The sequence below is a fragment of the Mchenga conophoros genome, linkage group LG9 (genome assembly GCF_057382185.1).
Source record: "Mchenga conophoros isolate Kocher_MC1m ecotype Shallow Benthic linkage group LG9, M_conophoros_male_GT1.1, whole genome shotgun sequence".
NCBI classification, from domain to species: Eukaryota; Metazoa; Chordata; class Actinopteri; order Cichliformes; family Cichlidae; genus Mchenga; species Mchenga conophoros.
Genome location: NC_140534.1, coordinates 19,096,004 through 19,110,629, shown reverse-complemented (window position 1 = coordinate 19,110,629; position 14,626 = coordinate 19,096,004). Strand labels below are relative to the sequence as shown.

Here is a 14,626-nt window from a genome sequence, read left to right as displayed (position 1 = left end):
CAGAGTCCAAGAGCAAACCTTTTCCCTTCCTGTTCGCAGTGGTGGCCATCTACGACTACGCCAAGGACAAGGACGACGAGCTGACTTTCATGGAGGGCGCCATCATTTACGTCATCAAAAAGAACGACGACGGCTGGTTCGAAGGCGTGTGCAACGGCACCACCGGCCTCTTCCCCGGCAACTACGTGGAGTCCATCATGCACTACGCCGACTGAAGGGACCTTTCAGTTAAAGTACAGCATATTTATTCAGTCATATCACAATCCACTGAGAGACTGACGGCAGAAATCTGACTCCCGAGATGCATAACCACGTGATCCCCCCCCCCGCCGCCCTTTTTCTTTTGATATGACGGAATGTTTTTCCCTTACTGATTGCAAATAAAATGACAAAGGTATATCTATTTAGCTAATTTTGGTGTTATGGACAGGTGGGGAACATTTAAGGAACATGTAAAATAAACTTTTTTTTTTTTTAATGAATTGGACTGCACATGCTCACACAGTTGAAGGATGTATGGTGAGATCTTGCCTGAACAAAACACTTTGTGAACAAGAGTTTTTAGGTTTCGATGGAACAAATAAAAATGTAACGTAAGCACCTTCAGTGGAAGTGTTTGTACCGTTGGTTGTACATAATCCGAGCTGCAGCCACTCCGGGAGGGAAGGGGGGGTTCTGTAATGTAAATTCAGTGAATGTCGATCATATGATGCTTTTCATTAGTGGTGCCGCCCTCCTCCTCCTCAACTCTGTAAATGACAGATGGACTGTTGGTGATTCGCAAATAAATACTGTAAATCGTATTTCAAAGGAAAGAAAACTTACTGCGGGAAAATCAGTCTCGGCGTCAAAGCATGGAAAAATTTTTCAAGAGCTAATGTAATTTTAAGTTTATTGCCATTATCCTTCCATTATGTTGTAAATGTATACACCTTTGCTTTCTCATTACACTGTTGAAATCACTTCTTTAAAAAACTGAAGTAAATGACAGGCTCGTCCCTTTTATCGCCTTCTTTTAAATTTCATGAATTTGGGTCCATCTAAAGCAAAGACATTCCATCCATTTTCAGCTTATTATGGAGCATTTTAGGATTCACTGTTAATTTTATATGCAGATAATGTGGAAGATCTTTCGGTGACTGGCAGGAATATCATTCCTGTGCATATGGGTGACAAATTAAATGAAAAACATGAACCCGTGACCCCCAACCTTAACGTGAAGGGACTGTTTAGGTCCTCAAACCTTGTCTTTTGTGCCCTGCTTCTGAACCTGTGCACTACAATTTTAGCAAAGTAAAGATGAGGACAACCACAGCACAGGGTTTTTTTTCTTACTAAGTGTTGAAACATTTCTAACCCTTTCTAGGTTACTAATAATCACGGGCACAGAGGGGGTCACTGGATCATTTGTGTATGAAAACTGTGACCTCTCTGTTAGCCTGGCAAACACTTCCTGCAATTTGTCACCTGAGAGTGGAATCGTCCTGCCCCAAAACTGCCACGTGACAATTCAGATGTGATAACGTAGACCATTTAAGCAACTAGTACCTCCTCGGTCTTCTCAAAGCACCACTGGCCCCGTCTGGGTTCAAAGACCGCGCTGACTGCTAGGAACGTGTAATCCTCTGGGCTGCACGGGTGTATATAATACATTATCTCCAGTATAAATCAGCCAGTCCATACGTAGGTGTCTCTCAGGTATAAGAATCATCATCTTGTACTTTTTCATGCTGGTTCTGTCATCTAACATGACCTCCAAATGCAGTGTTAAACCGCTACCTGCTGTGGTCACCGTTCACCCACTTTCTTTTATTTCCAGCTCAGTTTCATCATAGATCTCTCTCTGCCCTTCATTTGTACATAATAAAATGTTGATTGAGAAATTTATGTACAGTGTTTTATAATAAACAAATCTATGTACAACATGTGCGTGTCATTACTTTTGACAAGGAACCAAAGCTTCAGATTGAATGAAATAAAAAAATGAAGCAGTTGGTTTATTGAGCGCACAGTCATTGCAGATGTTAAGGCCGTGGTCGTTACAGGACACTTTGCATCACAGAAGTAACCATATAACACTTCAGAGTGGAAAAGAAAGACACGTGACTGATTGGCCTTTGAGGTGAGGACGGATCCAAGCGAGTACACAACGATGCACTTCCCTCTCCTTTGGAATTACACAGATGTTGCAACGCCTCGGTCGCAGCTCAGGACCAGCAGGTAACAAACTGTTCACTCACAGTCGGCTAGTCTGAGCCACGGGAGGCTTTTGCAGTTACAGTACTGTAAGCAGTGAAGGGTTCAGCTGCAGTTTTCAGTTGTACTTATTCATTTACATATCATACGTTTCCTGTAAGAAACTCAAACATCACAATTTGCCTAAATACCAAGTTTACTTGCGCTTCGTAAGGATGCACAAATTTAATGGCCTGGTTTGGGGCTTTCAACAAATCTGGTAACATTTGTGTTGCACCAACTTTGGCCTGTTAAATGTTCAAAGACCGTTTGACGAGGAGCTGAAAAACTTTAAAATTCTTCTTTTTATGATGATTCTTGTTATCAACAACAAAATAAATATTGGCATTGGCATCAGGTTTCAGTCAAACTAAAATTTTAAACATCAGAATGAGCCCAAAAAATAAATCTGTGCATCCTTAATACCAAACCTCAAGTCAAGAGGAAAGCGCCACGATTCAGATCAGAGACCCCTGCTTGCCGTTTTGTTCTGTTAAGCCAGAGTTGGCACTCAGATCAGCACCAGAGGTCCATCCAAACCAAACTCCTGTTGCCTCCCTCGCTATTTTTGCCCAACCCTGCTGGTCTAAGGACCTAAGGGTGGCAGGTAAATTGCTGTCCTCTCCCCTGGAGTAGCTGCCTGAAGAGAAGCCCAGCAGAGGAGGATCATTTGTCTCTGGTTAGCACCATCTCTGTGAGCCTGATGAGGGCGTCTCTCTCTGGGGATGGCCTGAGCCTACTGATCTGCCTGATTGCTTCTTTGCAGTAGTGCTGGGCCAGGTAGTTGGTCTGCTGCACACCATTGCTCTAAAACAGAAGGAGGAGCACTCACATTATTAAAGTTTTTAATCTATTAACCTATATCGGATTTTTAAGACTGACCAATACAGATATGTGGTAATTAAAAAAAATTATTTTTCTAAATATTTTTAGCAGAGTCTCCCTAACATTTATCATTTATTTATCTAAATGTGTCTGCTTGGATCAGCTCGTTCCAAACATGTTGTCAACAGAGAAGCTGCACAGCTCCCTCTGGTGGAGAAACTACATAACTTCAATGCACAGATTTTTTTATTTTTATGTATTTTTTTGCTTTTTAGGCGGGCCTTTTTTCTTTAGTGATCGGTTAGCAGTGAAGAGGGGACACGAAGAAGAAGTCAGGCAGCAAAAGGCTGCAGGTTGGATGTGAACCCGGGCCGCTGCATTTCAGCCAGAGGGCATATGGGCACCTGCTCAACCAGTGAGCTGGCAACCGGTATCTGCCACTCATAACATGGTCGAAGGGTGGTTCTCCTATCCTTTAAAAAAAAAAAAAAAAGTCATTTATCAACTGCTATAAATGCTGATACTATCAGCAAGTAGCTAATACTGGACGATAATATCGTCCAGTATTAGCTACTGGACGATAGCTAATACTTATCAGAGCCAGAGCAGATAAGTCTGCTCTGGCTCTGCTATCAACAATAAAACACTAAAATCATTGACAACTGCTTTTTTTGTCACGCAGAGCTCAGCTTCGTTTACTAAACACCTACTTCTGGTTACAGTTTTGCAGCCTTTTGTGAATGATTAAATATTACAGCAGGCACTGCTCATAACCTGGTTATACCAACCCTATGGTTAAATACGGTGTGGCAGCATCATGCAATAAGGGAGAAATTCATAAAAGAATAAAGGAAGCGAGTTCACCTTAAAGCACAAGTAAGACCGGATTAAATTCTTGCTTCAGAAAATGTCCTTGACCAAGGCACTCCACAGCGTTTTTAATAATCAGGACCGATCCCTCTCTAAGGGACGCACTGGGACAAGTCTCTGTCTTTGAGTGATTTGGCCAAATCCCAGATCTAAAGCCCAAAGAACATCTGAGGAGAGACCCTGAAGATGACAGTTTAAGCACTTTCACATCTAATCTGACCAAGCTTTGGAGGATCTGCACAAATCCAGGTGCGATTTGTGCTCGCACAGTTTACACCACAGTGACAGTGCTGCTAAAAGTACCGAGTGAGTTCGACTACTTCTGTAAATGAGACTTAGGATTTTTAAATGCATTTCCAAAAATCTATAAAACCATCCTACCATCGTTAGTTTCAGAGTGCAGATTGTTAGACTTTGACCTACAGCGTCACTTCAGACTAGGTAAAGTTCTTTGCATCGCTTTTAGATCTCTCTCTGCTCTTTATTTGTACACAATAAAACGTTTATTGTAAAATTTATGTACAGTGTTTTATTATAAACAAATCTATTTCAACATGCATGTGTCATGACTTTTAAGAAGCTAATTTCACATCATTTTATTTTTTAATATAAATGTTATTAAGAGAGCCCTTCTTTTGGTTGGACCTTTAAGGCTTTCACTTATGGTGTATTACGGCTCATACCTGAAGGACGTACTGCCAGGCTCGATCTACGTCTCCTTTGGAGGCGAAACGTCTCATGATCATTGCATGAAGCTCAGGAAACTGAAATGACAAACAGATAAAAACTAAAGACAGTTTGCAGTCCATCTCATTCACCTAGTGGTGCACAGTTTGTCTGCATGTCCTGAGTAAGAGCGATGGTGGCGGTGTCTCACCTGCTGACAAGCAAACAGGACCGGACCAGTAGCCAAACCCAATTTCAAATCGGCTGCTGTGGGCTTCCCCAGCTGACTGGCTCCAGATGTGAAGTCCAAAACATCATCCACCAGCTACAGGACAAAACAAACCGCCTTATTACATAACTACTGTGCAAAAAATCATTACTGAGATTTGCTCATCACTGAGGGCGACACTTTGCTTAACAGCCTGTACCTGAAATGCAATGCCAACATTCTTCCCATACTGGTACGCTATTTCATGCACTTCAGGATCAGAGTTTACCAGAATGGAAACCTTAAATGAAAGAGTGCAGACAGTCAACGAAAAAAACATTAAAAAGTGCAGAAAACGAGGCTTTTCTCCATCTCTCTGCTATTTATGTGAAGACAGAACGTACATACTGCTTTACAACTGTTTGCAATAAGACTTGCTGTCTTCTTGAAGGTCTTCTCGAGGTAGTGTTTGAATCGCTCGTTCTCATTCTCTTTGGAACCCAACTGCATGAATTCACCTGCAATCACAAGGCTATATGTAAATGCATTCTTCCGGCCAGTTCTTCTGCATGCTGGTTCTCGGCTCATCGTGACTTACCTCGCACCAGGTCCTCTATGACCTGAGATAAAACTTTCACCACTGTGATGTTACCGATACGAGCCAAGGCCATTGAGGCAGCCGAGAGGATAAAATCTCCGGCTAAGATAGCCTGGAAGAGAGGAGGCCGAATGATATACGAGCGGGTGGTTCGGAAAAACATATCAGACCAAACGATTTTATCTCCTTTACCTTTTTTTCACCCCACACTTCATTAATTGTTCTCTTCCCTCTTCGCTTATCCGATCCATCTATGACATCATCATGCACCAGGCTGGCAGTGTGAATCATTTCAGAGATCATAGCGATGGCCCTCTGCCCTGGGAGCAAATCTCTAAAATGGACAAACGCAGACAGCAAACAGGAGGAAGTCAAATGCAATTATCTGAAACAAAAGAGTTTGTCATAACGGTGCAATCAGGACTCTGACCCGTGTGTCGCAGAGCAAAATACAACTGAGTTTAGAGTCGTTTACCCGGCTCTGTTGCTGTGGATGTTAAGGGCGCGAGCCATCAGTACCACTATCATTGGTCGGATGGCCTTCCCCTTGCCATCGAAATAGTATTCACACAGAGATTTCAGCTCTACTTTGGACACAAACAGCTCCTGTAAAGGACAGTAAAAAGCAAGCGTTTTATTTCCGCCATAAACAACCGCTGTGCAGAAAGAAATCTGCCAATCACCACAGGGCAGGAAACCGCCCACTCTGACCCAAAAAGCCTTCATTAATTTGTCACAGCTATTGCAAAAATATCTCAGACAGACTTCCTTTTAGTTTTTCTCTACGTTCTTTAGCAGCTTAAAACCCCTATTGTGAAAGAAGGGTGTGGCTTTGCTCTGTTGGCGGGTGAGAGGGGAGGCAGACTGGTTCAAGGAGAAATTCAGAGTACAGTTGAATGGGAAAGCTAACAGGCTTGGTGGTTAATAAGTAGTAAGAAGGTAAAAACCTGCCAGTATTAGTGAATGAATCCTGACTGCATTAAAGATAAAGTGTGTGCTTTGCAAACATCTGGATTTAACTACTGATTTGTTCAACCTTAAAATTGGGTTGAAAAACTAATAAATGTGAGCTGAAGCTGTTACTTTTCGAGAAGTGACCAGAGAAAGGGATGCAACACAAAACAGAATACAGCACAACAATCGCTTCAGCACAACTATTCTATTTGAAAGCTAAATTGGACTGATCTCTTTGAAGACTTACTTTTTTGATGTCGTCATATAAACTCGTCAAGTCTTTCTGGGCTAACGTGAAGGGGTCCTTGGGCTTTGTGTCACTGTGTGTCGCTCTGCAACAGCAAGACTGTAGTGTTGGAAGCAGCAACCGTGACTGGTGTCTGGAAAGAAAGATATGCAAATATTTATGCTGAAACTGAACGTGTGATTTGAAATGCACAAAAGATATATCTCCTAAAATATATTAATAAATAAAATGTAAAAATCAATACTTAGCTGGACTACCTAACAACTCACCTGATTAGAAAGTTTCCTGCTTTCATGTTTATCTGTGCAGGTGTTGGCGGCTGAAATTGAAAATGAGATCATAACAAAGATGAGCTCGGGCATGTGCAGCACATCAGGTTTGCAGAGGCTCTAGCACCCTGGAGTTATTGTTATTAAACAATTTTAAACCTACACAGGATCAGTTATTTATGGACCCAGATTTTAAGCCCTGGGTGCATTCACTTAACATAGGAACAATAAAATAATACGCTCACACTAACTGGGATTGATACAAGATAGAAACATTGTTTTCTGTTTAAAATGCACGTGTTACATTTCATATAACTGAAGTGTTGCACATGTGGGTCAATGCCGAATGAATGAATCAAATGCAACTGAGGCAGGCAGCTGGCCAAGTCAAAGACAGCTTACGTGCAAGCAGGAAGTCTCAACAAGTCACCAATCATTTCATTTAAACACACAGATATAAAATTCTCTTTACTGAGGAATGTAAATAAAGTTTCACTGGCATGGGATATGACAGATAGTGGAATAAAGCAGAAGTGGGCATTGCCTCTAAACCACCACTCTGCAGTGTATGACCTTCCTGGTTTTGAAAAGTCCTCCATGCCGGCTCTCCAGCTTTTTATTAACCGCAAACTCACCCTGGTTTCCGGCGTGGGGATGCAGGAAGCCCGGCTCAACAGGGATGCAGAGGAAGACACAGGCCTGCCCTTCAAGTGCCACAAATTTTCTAATATATTCGTGGCCGTGCAGCCCGTGGTCAACCTCGGGCATTTCCTCCACCACGGCCCCGCCATGTTACCTTAGGTTAACAGCATGCATCGGAAGTTACATATCGCAACGTGAACCGGAAAAACAGTAAAGGAATATCCGGTGACGTCTCATAACGAGGAGCAGCAGAAGGCAGGAAATGATGGAGAGAGTAAATGCGCAATAATTTAGGTATACATACCTCAAGCTAGTGCTGGAAAATGTGTTTTCAAGCTCGTCTTCAGATAATATACGGGTGTCTGGGATGAGGCTAGTTGCTGGGTTGCTAACAGCTAAGCTAGCTCTCGCCTTTTCATGACACTTTATTATTATTTGGGGTGTAATATGTAATAATAAACTAACGTAAGAACTAAAATTACCCTATCGTTATTTACAGGTATACGGTAGAGCTGACAGACAAAGTTAAGGTTGTTTAGTTCATGTTTAACTCGTTATTTATGTAAGTTAATAGTTAAAAAAAACCCTTAAAAGTTGATTGGAGGAATTGTGTATGAAACGTAACGTGCAACTGATAATTTTTTTTACTCTGATTAAGGTTTAAAAGTCCTGAAATACAATTTTAAGATCATTTTACATCACTCTAGTATTTCCATTTAATGCCAAACAAAAATTATATTTTACTTAACACTTTAGTAGCCTATTAATAGTGACTAAGTCTTTTTTTTTTACTATCATAAGTAAAATATCAGCTGTTTGGCTTAGAATAAGCACTAAGGGGAAGTGTGGTTTACCCTTTTTTATTGCTTCCCTCAGATCTGCTATCTTTAATGCAGTACTTCTCAAACCCTGGGCTGTGGATGTGGATAACCAGGTGAAACTATAAAACAAAATTAAGATGAACTAGAATATAATATGATTTTTTTTTTTAAAGTTAATGATTGATAAAACTGTGGGGTGTTTGGTACGAACCTTCTTAAGGTGGGGCATGCCAGAGAGAAGTTGAAACCTGATTCGATAAGTCAGCTGCTCCATCTGTGAAAATGTGGAGCACCTGTACAGCACTAGTCTTTGCTCTGGTGGCAGCATCGAGCTTCACACCTGCATATGTCCTGGAGTTGTGCCAAAATATAAGTCCTGAGTGTCACAGTGACCACAACACCGCATCAAACAGCCAATCGTCATCGCACACTGTGAAGTCCAAGTGGACCTTGGATGCTTCAAGCCTCATGCACGACCTTAACCAGTTCAGAGTCTCCTGCAAGAAGCTATTGGGTAAAACAGATTCTTGTCCTTACAGGTCAAAATATAGAGGAAGGCGCTAATGTTATCATACAATCCCCTCTGTCCTCTCTGCAGAGGCACTCCCAATCGACAAAGTTGATGGCAACTTTGTTCGCACTGTGAAGAACTGCATATTTTCCAAGTCCATTCCAACTCCACTCAAAGGTCCATTGAGGTTGACAGCAGCGTCTAAGGTGAGGATGCCATGTCACTATCAGCACTGTAATTTCACAATATAGTGAATTCATTTATGTCTAAAATTGTCTTAACAGGATGTCATCGAGGGGATCTTAGATTTAGATGCGTCAGTGACTCGGTCAGGTGATTTTCTGCATTATGCGAGTGGTGGCAGACTACTGCCGGGGTCTGTGCCACTTGCTCACAGATATGGAGGTCATCAGGTATAAATGATTTTTATACCTGATAACTTTTTAAAAGCTATAAAGCTTTTGCTTATTTGCTGAGTTGATCTTTTTGACACGCTTTACTTTCCTCGATAGTTTGGCTACTGGGCAGGCCAGCTGGGGGATGGTCGAGCTCATTTCCTTGGTCAGTATTCAAACAAGTAAGTTAATTTTTTAAAATTATGTTTTTATGTTTTAAGTAATTTTCTGCCACTTCAAGCCTTTACATATTTTCCTTCTCAATTTTCATAGAAAGGGGGAGGTATGGGAACTCCAGCTTAAAGGATCTGGAAAAACACCATATTCAAGGTTTGTATTTATTTGTACATATATTTGTGCAATAGCTATTACATTTATTATTTGTAGTAATATACAGGTGTGTTAGGAGATAGCTAAAGAGAAGGAAAGGGCTTTAATTGTAGGGTCTATGATGTTTTGAAGGACGGCAGAGGAGGATGCTAGGCAGAGGGTGACATGGAGGCAGATGATCTGCTGTAATGACCCCTAAAAATGAATAAGTAGTACGCATGGCTATTAATATTAGTATGCATGGCTGTAGAATTGTGCAGTCATGCAATGCAACCAAAAAAGTATGACTTCACATCGGGCTGCAGGTCAGGAGATGGTCGTGCTGTAATCCGGTCTTCTGTCAGGGAGTTCCTGTGCAGTGAAGCGATGCATTTCCTGGGTGTTCCCACCAGCAGGGCTGCCAGGTGAGAATAAATGATTTTGAGAGCTATAAGTTTGGTATAAGATTACAAACTTAGCACAAAAAGTAAAGAAATGTGTTTGGTTGATGATAATTATTTGTTTTTACCATGATTCTATGTAGTAATAATAATTTGCTTAATCAGACATTTACAAGCAATCAAACATTCTTGGTACCTCTGATTCAGATTCAGTAGCAAAGACGGATGTTTGGCTTCCAAGTGCTTCTTTACCTGATTTGGCACTGTATTATCATTAATTAACTCCCAGCAAGTGATTGATTCGGGCTAAAGGCTGTTGACATCCCTGTTTAGCCGAAACCATAAAACGTGTAGCTTTTGCAGTAATTTTTCTGGCATTGGACTTTGTGTTTTTATCCACACAAGGCAATGATCAGGTTTACCTACTACAAATTTTACCCTAATAACTGTCAATCAGGACTTTTGATGTGCAGAAATGTGTTATCAATTTATATTTCATTCATTCACATAAAATTAGTTCAAGTCATTCGAGCTTGACTCATATGACGAGAACATTTTTTTGGCATTTGCAAAAAAAGAGACGTTTTTAAAGAAATTATAACCCAGAAATTGTGTGAATCGTGTGATTTTTGTCGCCATTTAATTGTTATGTGTTTTAGATTTATCCGCTAATTCTTTTTTTAGTCTGATTGTCAGTGAGGAGCCAGTGTTGAGGGATCAGTTCTACAATGGAAATGTGAAAGCAGAGAGAGGTACAGGATTTACCCATGACTGGAGCCTTTTATTTCAAACTGCATTACTTTTTAACAATCCAGCATAATTTTTGTTACTGTTATGCAGATGTTTTGTCTGCTGCCTTAATCTTTGTTCTGGTTCAGCTTTTCTTTATTCCCCACAGGAGCTGTTGTTCTGCGATTGGCCAAGTCATGGTTTCGGATTGGATCCTTAGAAATTTTGTCTCAAAGTGGAGAAATAAATCTTCTGAGGTAAGACTGCCTGGTCACATGACAAAGTTTACTTCATAGTTGTTTACATCTGGCTTTGTTCTGTGTCCTGTTGTGTTTGTAATGTTATTTTATCGTTATTTTCGTTTTAGAAAGCTGTTGAACTTTGTGATAGACGAACATTTTCCTTTTATAAATCCAGACAACCCAGAAAAATATTTGGTGAGTAATAAAAAAGCACAGCTGAATGTACCACTTTTGTTTTAAGTAAATAAGCTATTGAGGTTTTCTTTGCAGGTGTTTTTTTCCACAGTTGTAAATGAAACGGCACATCTGATTGCCCAGTGGATGTCAGTCGGTTTTGCACATGGTGAGAAACTGAACATTCGTATCACACAGTTTAAACCAACGCTACTTATAGCTGTCGCTGTTCTCACCACAGGTGTGTGCAACACAGACAACTTCAGTCTTCTTTCTATCACCATCGACTACGGACCCTTTGGCTTTATGGAGTCATATAACCCCAGTGTGTAGACTGTTTCATGTCGCTTTTACTCCAAAATAACTGAAATCCTCTTGCTGTCAGTTCTCAGACAAATATTTTTCTTTTTGTTGCAGATTTTATCCCCAACACATCTGATGATGAAGGCAGGTACAGCATTGGAGCTCAGGCAAATGTTGGCCTCTTGAATCTAGAGAAACTCTTGGTGGCTCTGATTCCTGTGCTTACACAGACACAACAGAAACAGTAAGAATACCACAACATCACTTTGTCTCAAGGGGGATTTACTAAATATAGGACTTGAACTCTTTTTGTCATTTCGACAAACTGGAACAGCTTTGCTGTTAGCTCATTCTTACAGAAGCCTGTTTGTTTGTCTGAAAAACAAAAGCACAGAAACATGAGCAAAATAACTTCAGAGTCACACAAAGCGATGTGAAAAGAATAATACATCCCACAATTTATTTTCAGCATATTTTAATTCAAATATATCTTTAAAGATTTTCTTTGAGAAAGTGTGGAAATAAAGTAGTCATACAGTGCAACAAAATGAAAGCAGCCACATGGAAAGTAAGTACACCCCTCACTTTAAATCTATCCCTCTTATGAAAACTGACCCCAGCAAAGCAAACAACCATTTAGTGTTTCTTGTCATCATACAAATATCTTCAAATCTTTTTAAGGTGTCAAAAAAAGTTCTGGATTATTCTTGTAAATGTATTTTTCCCTGTAAGACGAATCATCTATAGTTGTTTTTATATCCCTCGAAAATGAACTGGGGATGAAAGCAAAAACAACGGGAAGATCTGTGTGAAAAAGCAAACCATGCAGTTTTTAAAAGAAACTTTATTAAAAGGTTCAACTTAAAGAGACAGTTCAATCAAACAACAGAAATGAAGGTGTCAGCAAAACAGAGGTGCTGCAAAAAAAAGGGAATTTAACAAACAGACCAAAGAAAAACAATTCTGCTCAAAGAAGGCAACAACTATGCATTCATAGCCCCTAAAAGAAAACACACCACAGAACAATCCTCTGCAGGATGGAGAACACAACCACTTACTGCTAGTGCAGAAACACACATCACAAAACTACTGGAGCTGACCCACACTCTGAGGCTCAGGGGCTTCTCTCAAGCTTTTATACTGCAGTTGGAAACAGGACACATCCACCAACACACACACACACACACACACACACACACACACACACACACACACACACACACACACACACTAGGCCTGCTAGGGCTGTAACAGTCATGAAGAGATTGCACAAATTCCATGGATAATAAGTCACGAGATGTATCAATTGCTGAACTACATACAAGAACTTTTGGAATGATGTTCTCTGGACGGACAATTCAAATGTTTTTAGGAGCTGTTCAGGAGTATAACTTAACTTGTGTTGACTGGAAATGTTCCAAAGAGTGGAGGAAGACAAAGTGATCTGAAAGTTTAAGCTGCAGTGGATCGTGAAAACCGTAAAAAACTAACACAAATGTGGTTCAAAAAGTATAAATAATGAGCTGCGTAATCAAAGACTGGATTTAAATCTTATTAAAATATTGCAGGTGAATTCAAACTAGGCAGTAGAGACAGTCAAGAGATGTTTAGAGGAGTGGTCAAGAATAGAGCCTGAGTGAAGCTATTCAATGATGCAACCTAAAACGCTAAAATTCTTATGCTAAAAAATTCTTATGCTAAAATTCTTATGCTAATGTTTACTTACTTTTTTGCATAAATATTGTAATCTATTGAAAAAGCAAATAGGTTAAAAAAAAAAAGAGGTAAAAGTTCAGTGGGATATACGTAGCTGCTTATTACACCTTCAAGTTTATTAATGTGACTTCTTTTCTAATTTGAAGAAATTCATGAAGTCAAATTGTAAACTTGTCATCTTAACTTTTTGCAGGGCGAAAATTATTCTTAAAGGATATGCCAACATTTACCAAATGAGGTGAGCTTCATGTGAAATGTTATCTTACTTGTGTTCATGCTGCAGCAAAGCCAAGACTGCATTTATTCATGTCTCCACTTCAGGGTTCACCAGATATTTAAGGCAAAACTGGGACTTCTTGGTGAAGATGAGGACGATAACGACCTCATTGCTTTCCTGCTTAAGGTGATTATACAGTTTGTTTCAGTCTTCTAAATCAGTTTAGTCTCACTCTCTGCACTGTAATTTCACTTTCCCTTTACAGGTGATGGAGGACACAGAGTCTGACTTCACCATGACCTTCAGGGAGCTCAGCGAAGTTTCAGCCAAGCAGCTTCTTAACAAGAACTTCACGCAGGTGGAGCTAAAAGTGACAAAATGTTGTTGTTCCTTTCAATCTCTAGATTTTGTTGTGAAGCTGGCCGATCTGTTGAATCAGTTGTACCAATACTGAGCTTTCCTTGCACAGCATGCATTTCTTATAATTAGGCATGCAGGAAATGTAAAGGATTGTATTATTTCTAAATCAGATGTGGGCTCTTGATGACCTATCACACCACAAGCACTTTTCTGATTGGCTTAACAAGTACCTGTTCCGGCTCAGTAGGTAAGGAAGGTCACGAGAGGTCATTTTGAATTTACTTATTTACATTTGTGTGACATCAGGATGTTTGTTGCTGTGAATTAATCTCTTTCCTCTGTTTCTGTTCAGACAGCAGGATGATAGCGATTTGGATCGTCAACACAGGATGAAAAGTAAATCAAACTGTAACTAAATCTTAATGTTGATTAAACGATGAGGGATATAAATATTTATATTCTTAGATGTTTGTTATGCAGTGGTGACAGAAACATCTGATTGGATTAAATGTTTTACAGATGTAAATCCGAGATATGTGCTGAGGAACTGGATGGCAGAGTCTGCAATAAGGAAAGCTGAGAGGAATGACTTTTCCGAGGTATGTGTCTGATAAAAGGACCTGTCACACAAAACAAATAAAACGACACCCAAAGTTGTTTATGATTTGTTTCTACTACAGTTTACTTTACCACTTTACCACTAGGTGGAGCTGCTGCACCACATCCTGTCCTCACCCTTTGTTACACAAGAGACTGCAGAGGAGGCGGGCTATGCAGCAAGACCTCCACAGTGGGCTAGGAGGTTAAAGGTCAGCTGTTCGTCATGAGTTACCTCCTAATAAAAAACTTGTAGCATATTTTGGTGTGATGTGTCATTTGTTGGGCAATATATTTGCTCCAAAAGGCAAAGAGATCCACAAACAAGCACCGACTG

At 40.2% G+C, this 14,626-nt stretch overlaps 3 protein-coding genes across 18 annotated transcripts in view; 2 read left to right on the top strand and 1 right to left on the bottom strand.

The window, feature by feature from the left end:
• The window catches only part of abi1a (abl-interactor 1a), a 50,198-nt gene extending 48,273 nt beyond the window's left edge, over positions 1 to 1,925 (top strand). For all 7 annotated transcript variants that reach the window (XM_085286806.1, XM_085286802.1, XM_085286800.1 and 4 more), the window contains one exon: positions 40 to 1,925. In XM_085286806.1, coding sequence (XP_085142932.1) covers positions 40 to 215 — 176 coding nt within the window. In that variant the 3' untranslated portion in view covers positions 216 to 1,925. The remainder of the gene's footprint in view (positions 1 to 39) is intronic.
• A 14-nt stretch (positions 1,926 to 1,939) lies between these two features.
• pdss1 (prenyl (decaprenyl) diphosphate synthase, subunit 1) lies at positions 1,940 to 7,976 on the bottom strand. Of its 3 annotated transcripts, XM_085286811.1 has the most exons (12): positions 7,819 to 7,976; positions 7,508 to 7,668; positions 6,873 to 6,922; positions 6,604 to 6,736; positions 5,878 to 6,008; positions 5,595 to 5,736; positions 5,403 to 5,514; positions 5,213 to 5,322; positions 5,025 to 5,105; positions 4,808 to 4,921; positions 4,614 to 4,694; positions 1,940 to 3,042 (listed from the first exon to the last, which is right to left on the bottom strand). In XM_085286811.1, the coding sequence occupies exons 2-12, from the start codon at positions 7,661 to 7,663 to the stop codon at positions 2,902 to 2,904; spliced, it is 1,251 nt and encodes a 416-aa protein (XP_085142937.1). In that variant the 5' UTR covers positions 7,664 to 7,668; positions 7,819 to 7,976; the 3' UTR covers positions 1,940 to 2,901. The 3 variants fall into 3 exon arrangements, with proteins under 3 accessions (XP_085142937.1, XP_085142938.1, XP_085142936.1); XM_085286812.1 differs by lacking the exon at positions 7,508 to 7,668 and having other exon boundaries at positions 7,819 to 7,955; XM_085286810.1 differs by lacking the exon at positions 7,819 to 7,976 and having other exon boundaries at positions 7,508 to 7,702.
• Positions 7,497 to 14,549, top strand: LOC146567152 (uncharacterized). 8 transcript variants are annotated; one of them, XM_085286799.1, is made up of 21 exons: positions 7,497 to 7,808; positions 8,391 to 8,448; positions 8,556 to 8,849; positions 8,934 to 9,052; positions 9,131 to 9,259; positions 9,359 to 9,423; positions 9,515 to 9,571; positions 9,916 to 9,975; positions 10,648 to 10,703; positions 10,850 to 10,937; positions 11,048 to 11,117; positions 11,193 to 11,265; positions 11,317 to 11,421; positions 11,514 to 11,643; positions 13,309 to 13,353; positions 13,437 to 13,518; positions 13,598 to 13,690; positions 13,863 to 13,939; positions 14,045 to 14,100; positions 14,212 to 14,291; positions 14,397 to 14,549. In XM_085286799.1, the coding sequence occupies exons 3-21, from the start codon at positions 8,618 to 8,620 to the stop codon at positions 14,517 to 14,519; spliced, it is 1,740 nt and encodes a 579-aa protein (XP_085142925.1). In that variant the 5' UTR covers positions 7,497 to 7,808; positions 8,391 to 8,448; positions 8,556 to 8,617; the 3' UTR covers positions 14,520 to 14,549. The 8 variants fall into 8 exon arrangements, with proteins under 8 accessions (XP_085142925.1, XP_085142924.1, XP_085142921.1 ...); XM_085286798.1 differs by having other exon boundaries at positions 7,499 to 7,808; positions 10,636 to 10,703; XM_085286795.1 differs by having other exon boundaries at positions 7,499 to 7,808; positions 9,877 to 9,975.
• Positions 14,550 to 14,626: the final 77 nt, after the last annotated feature.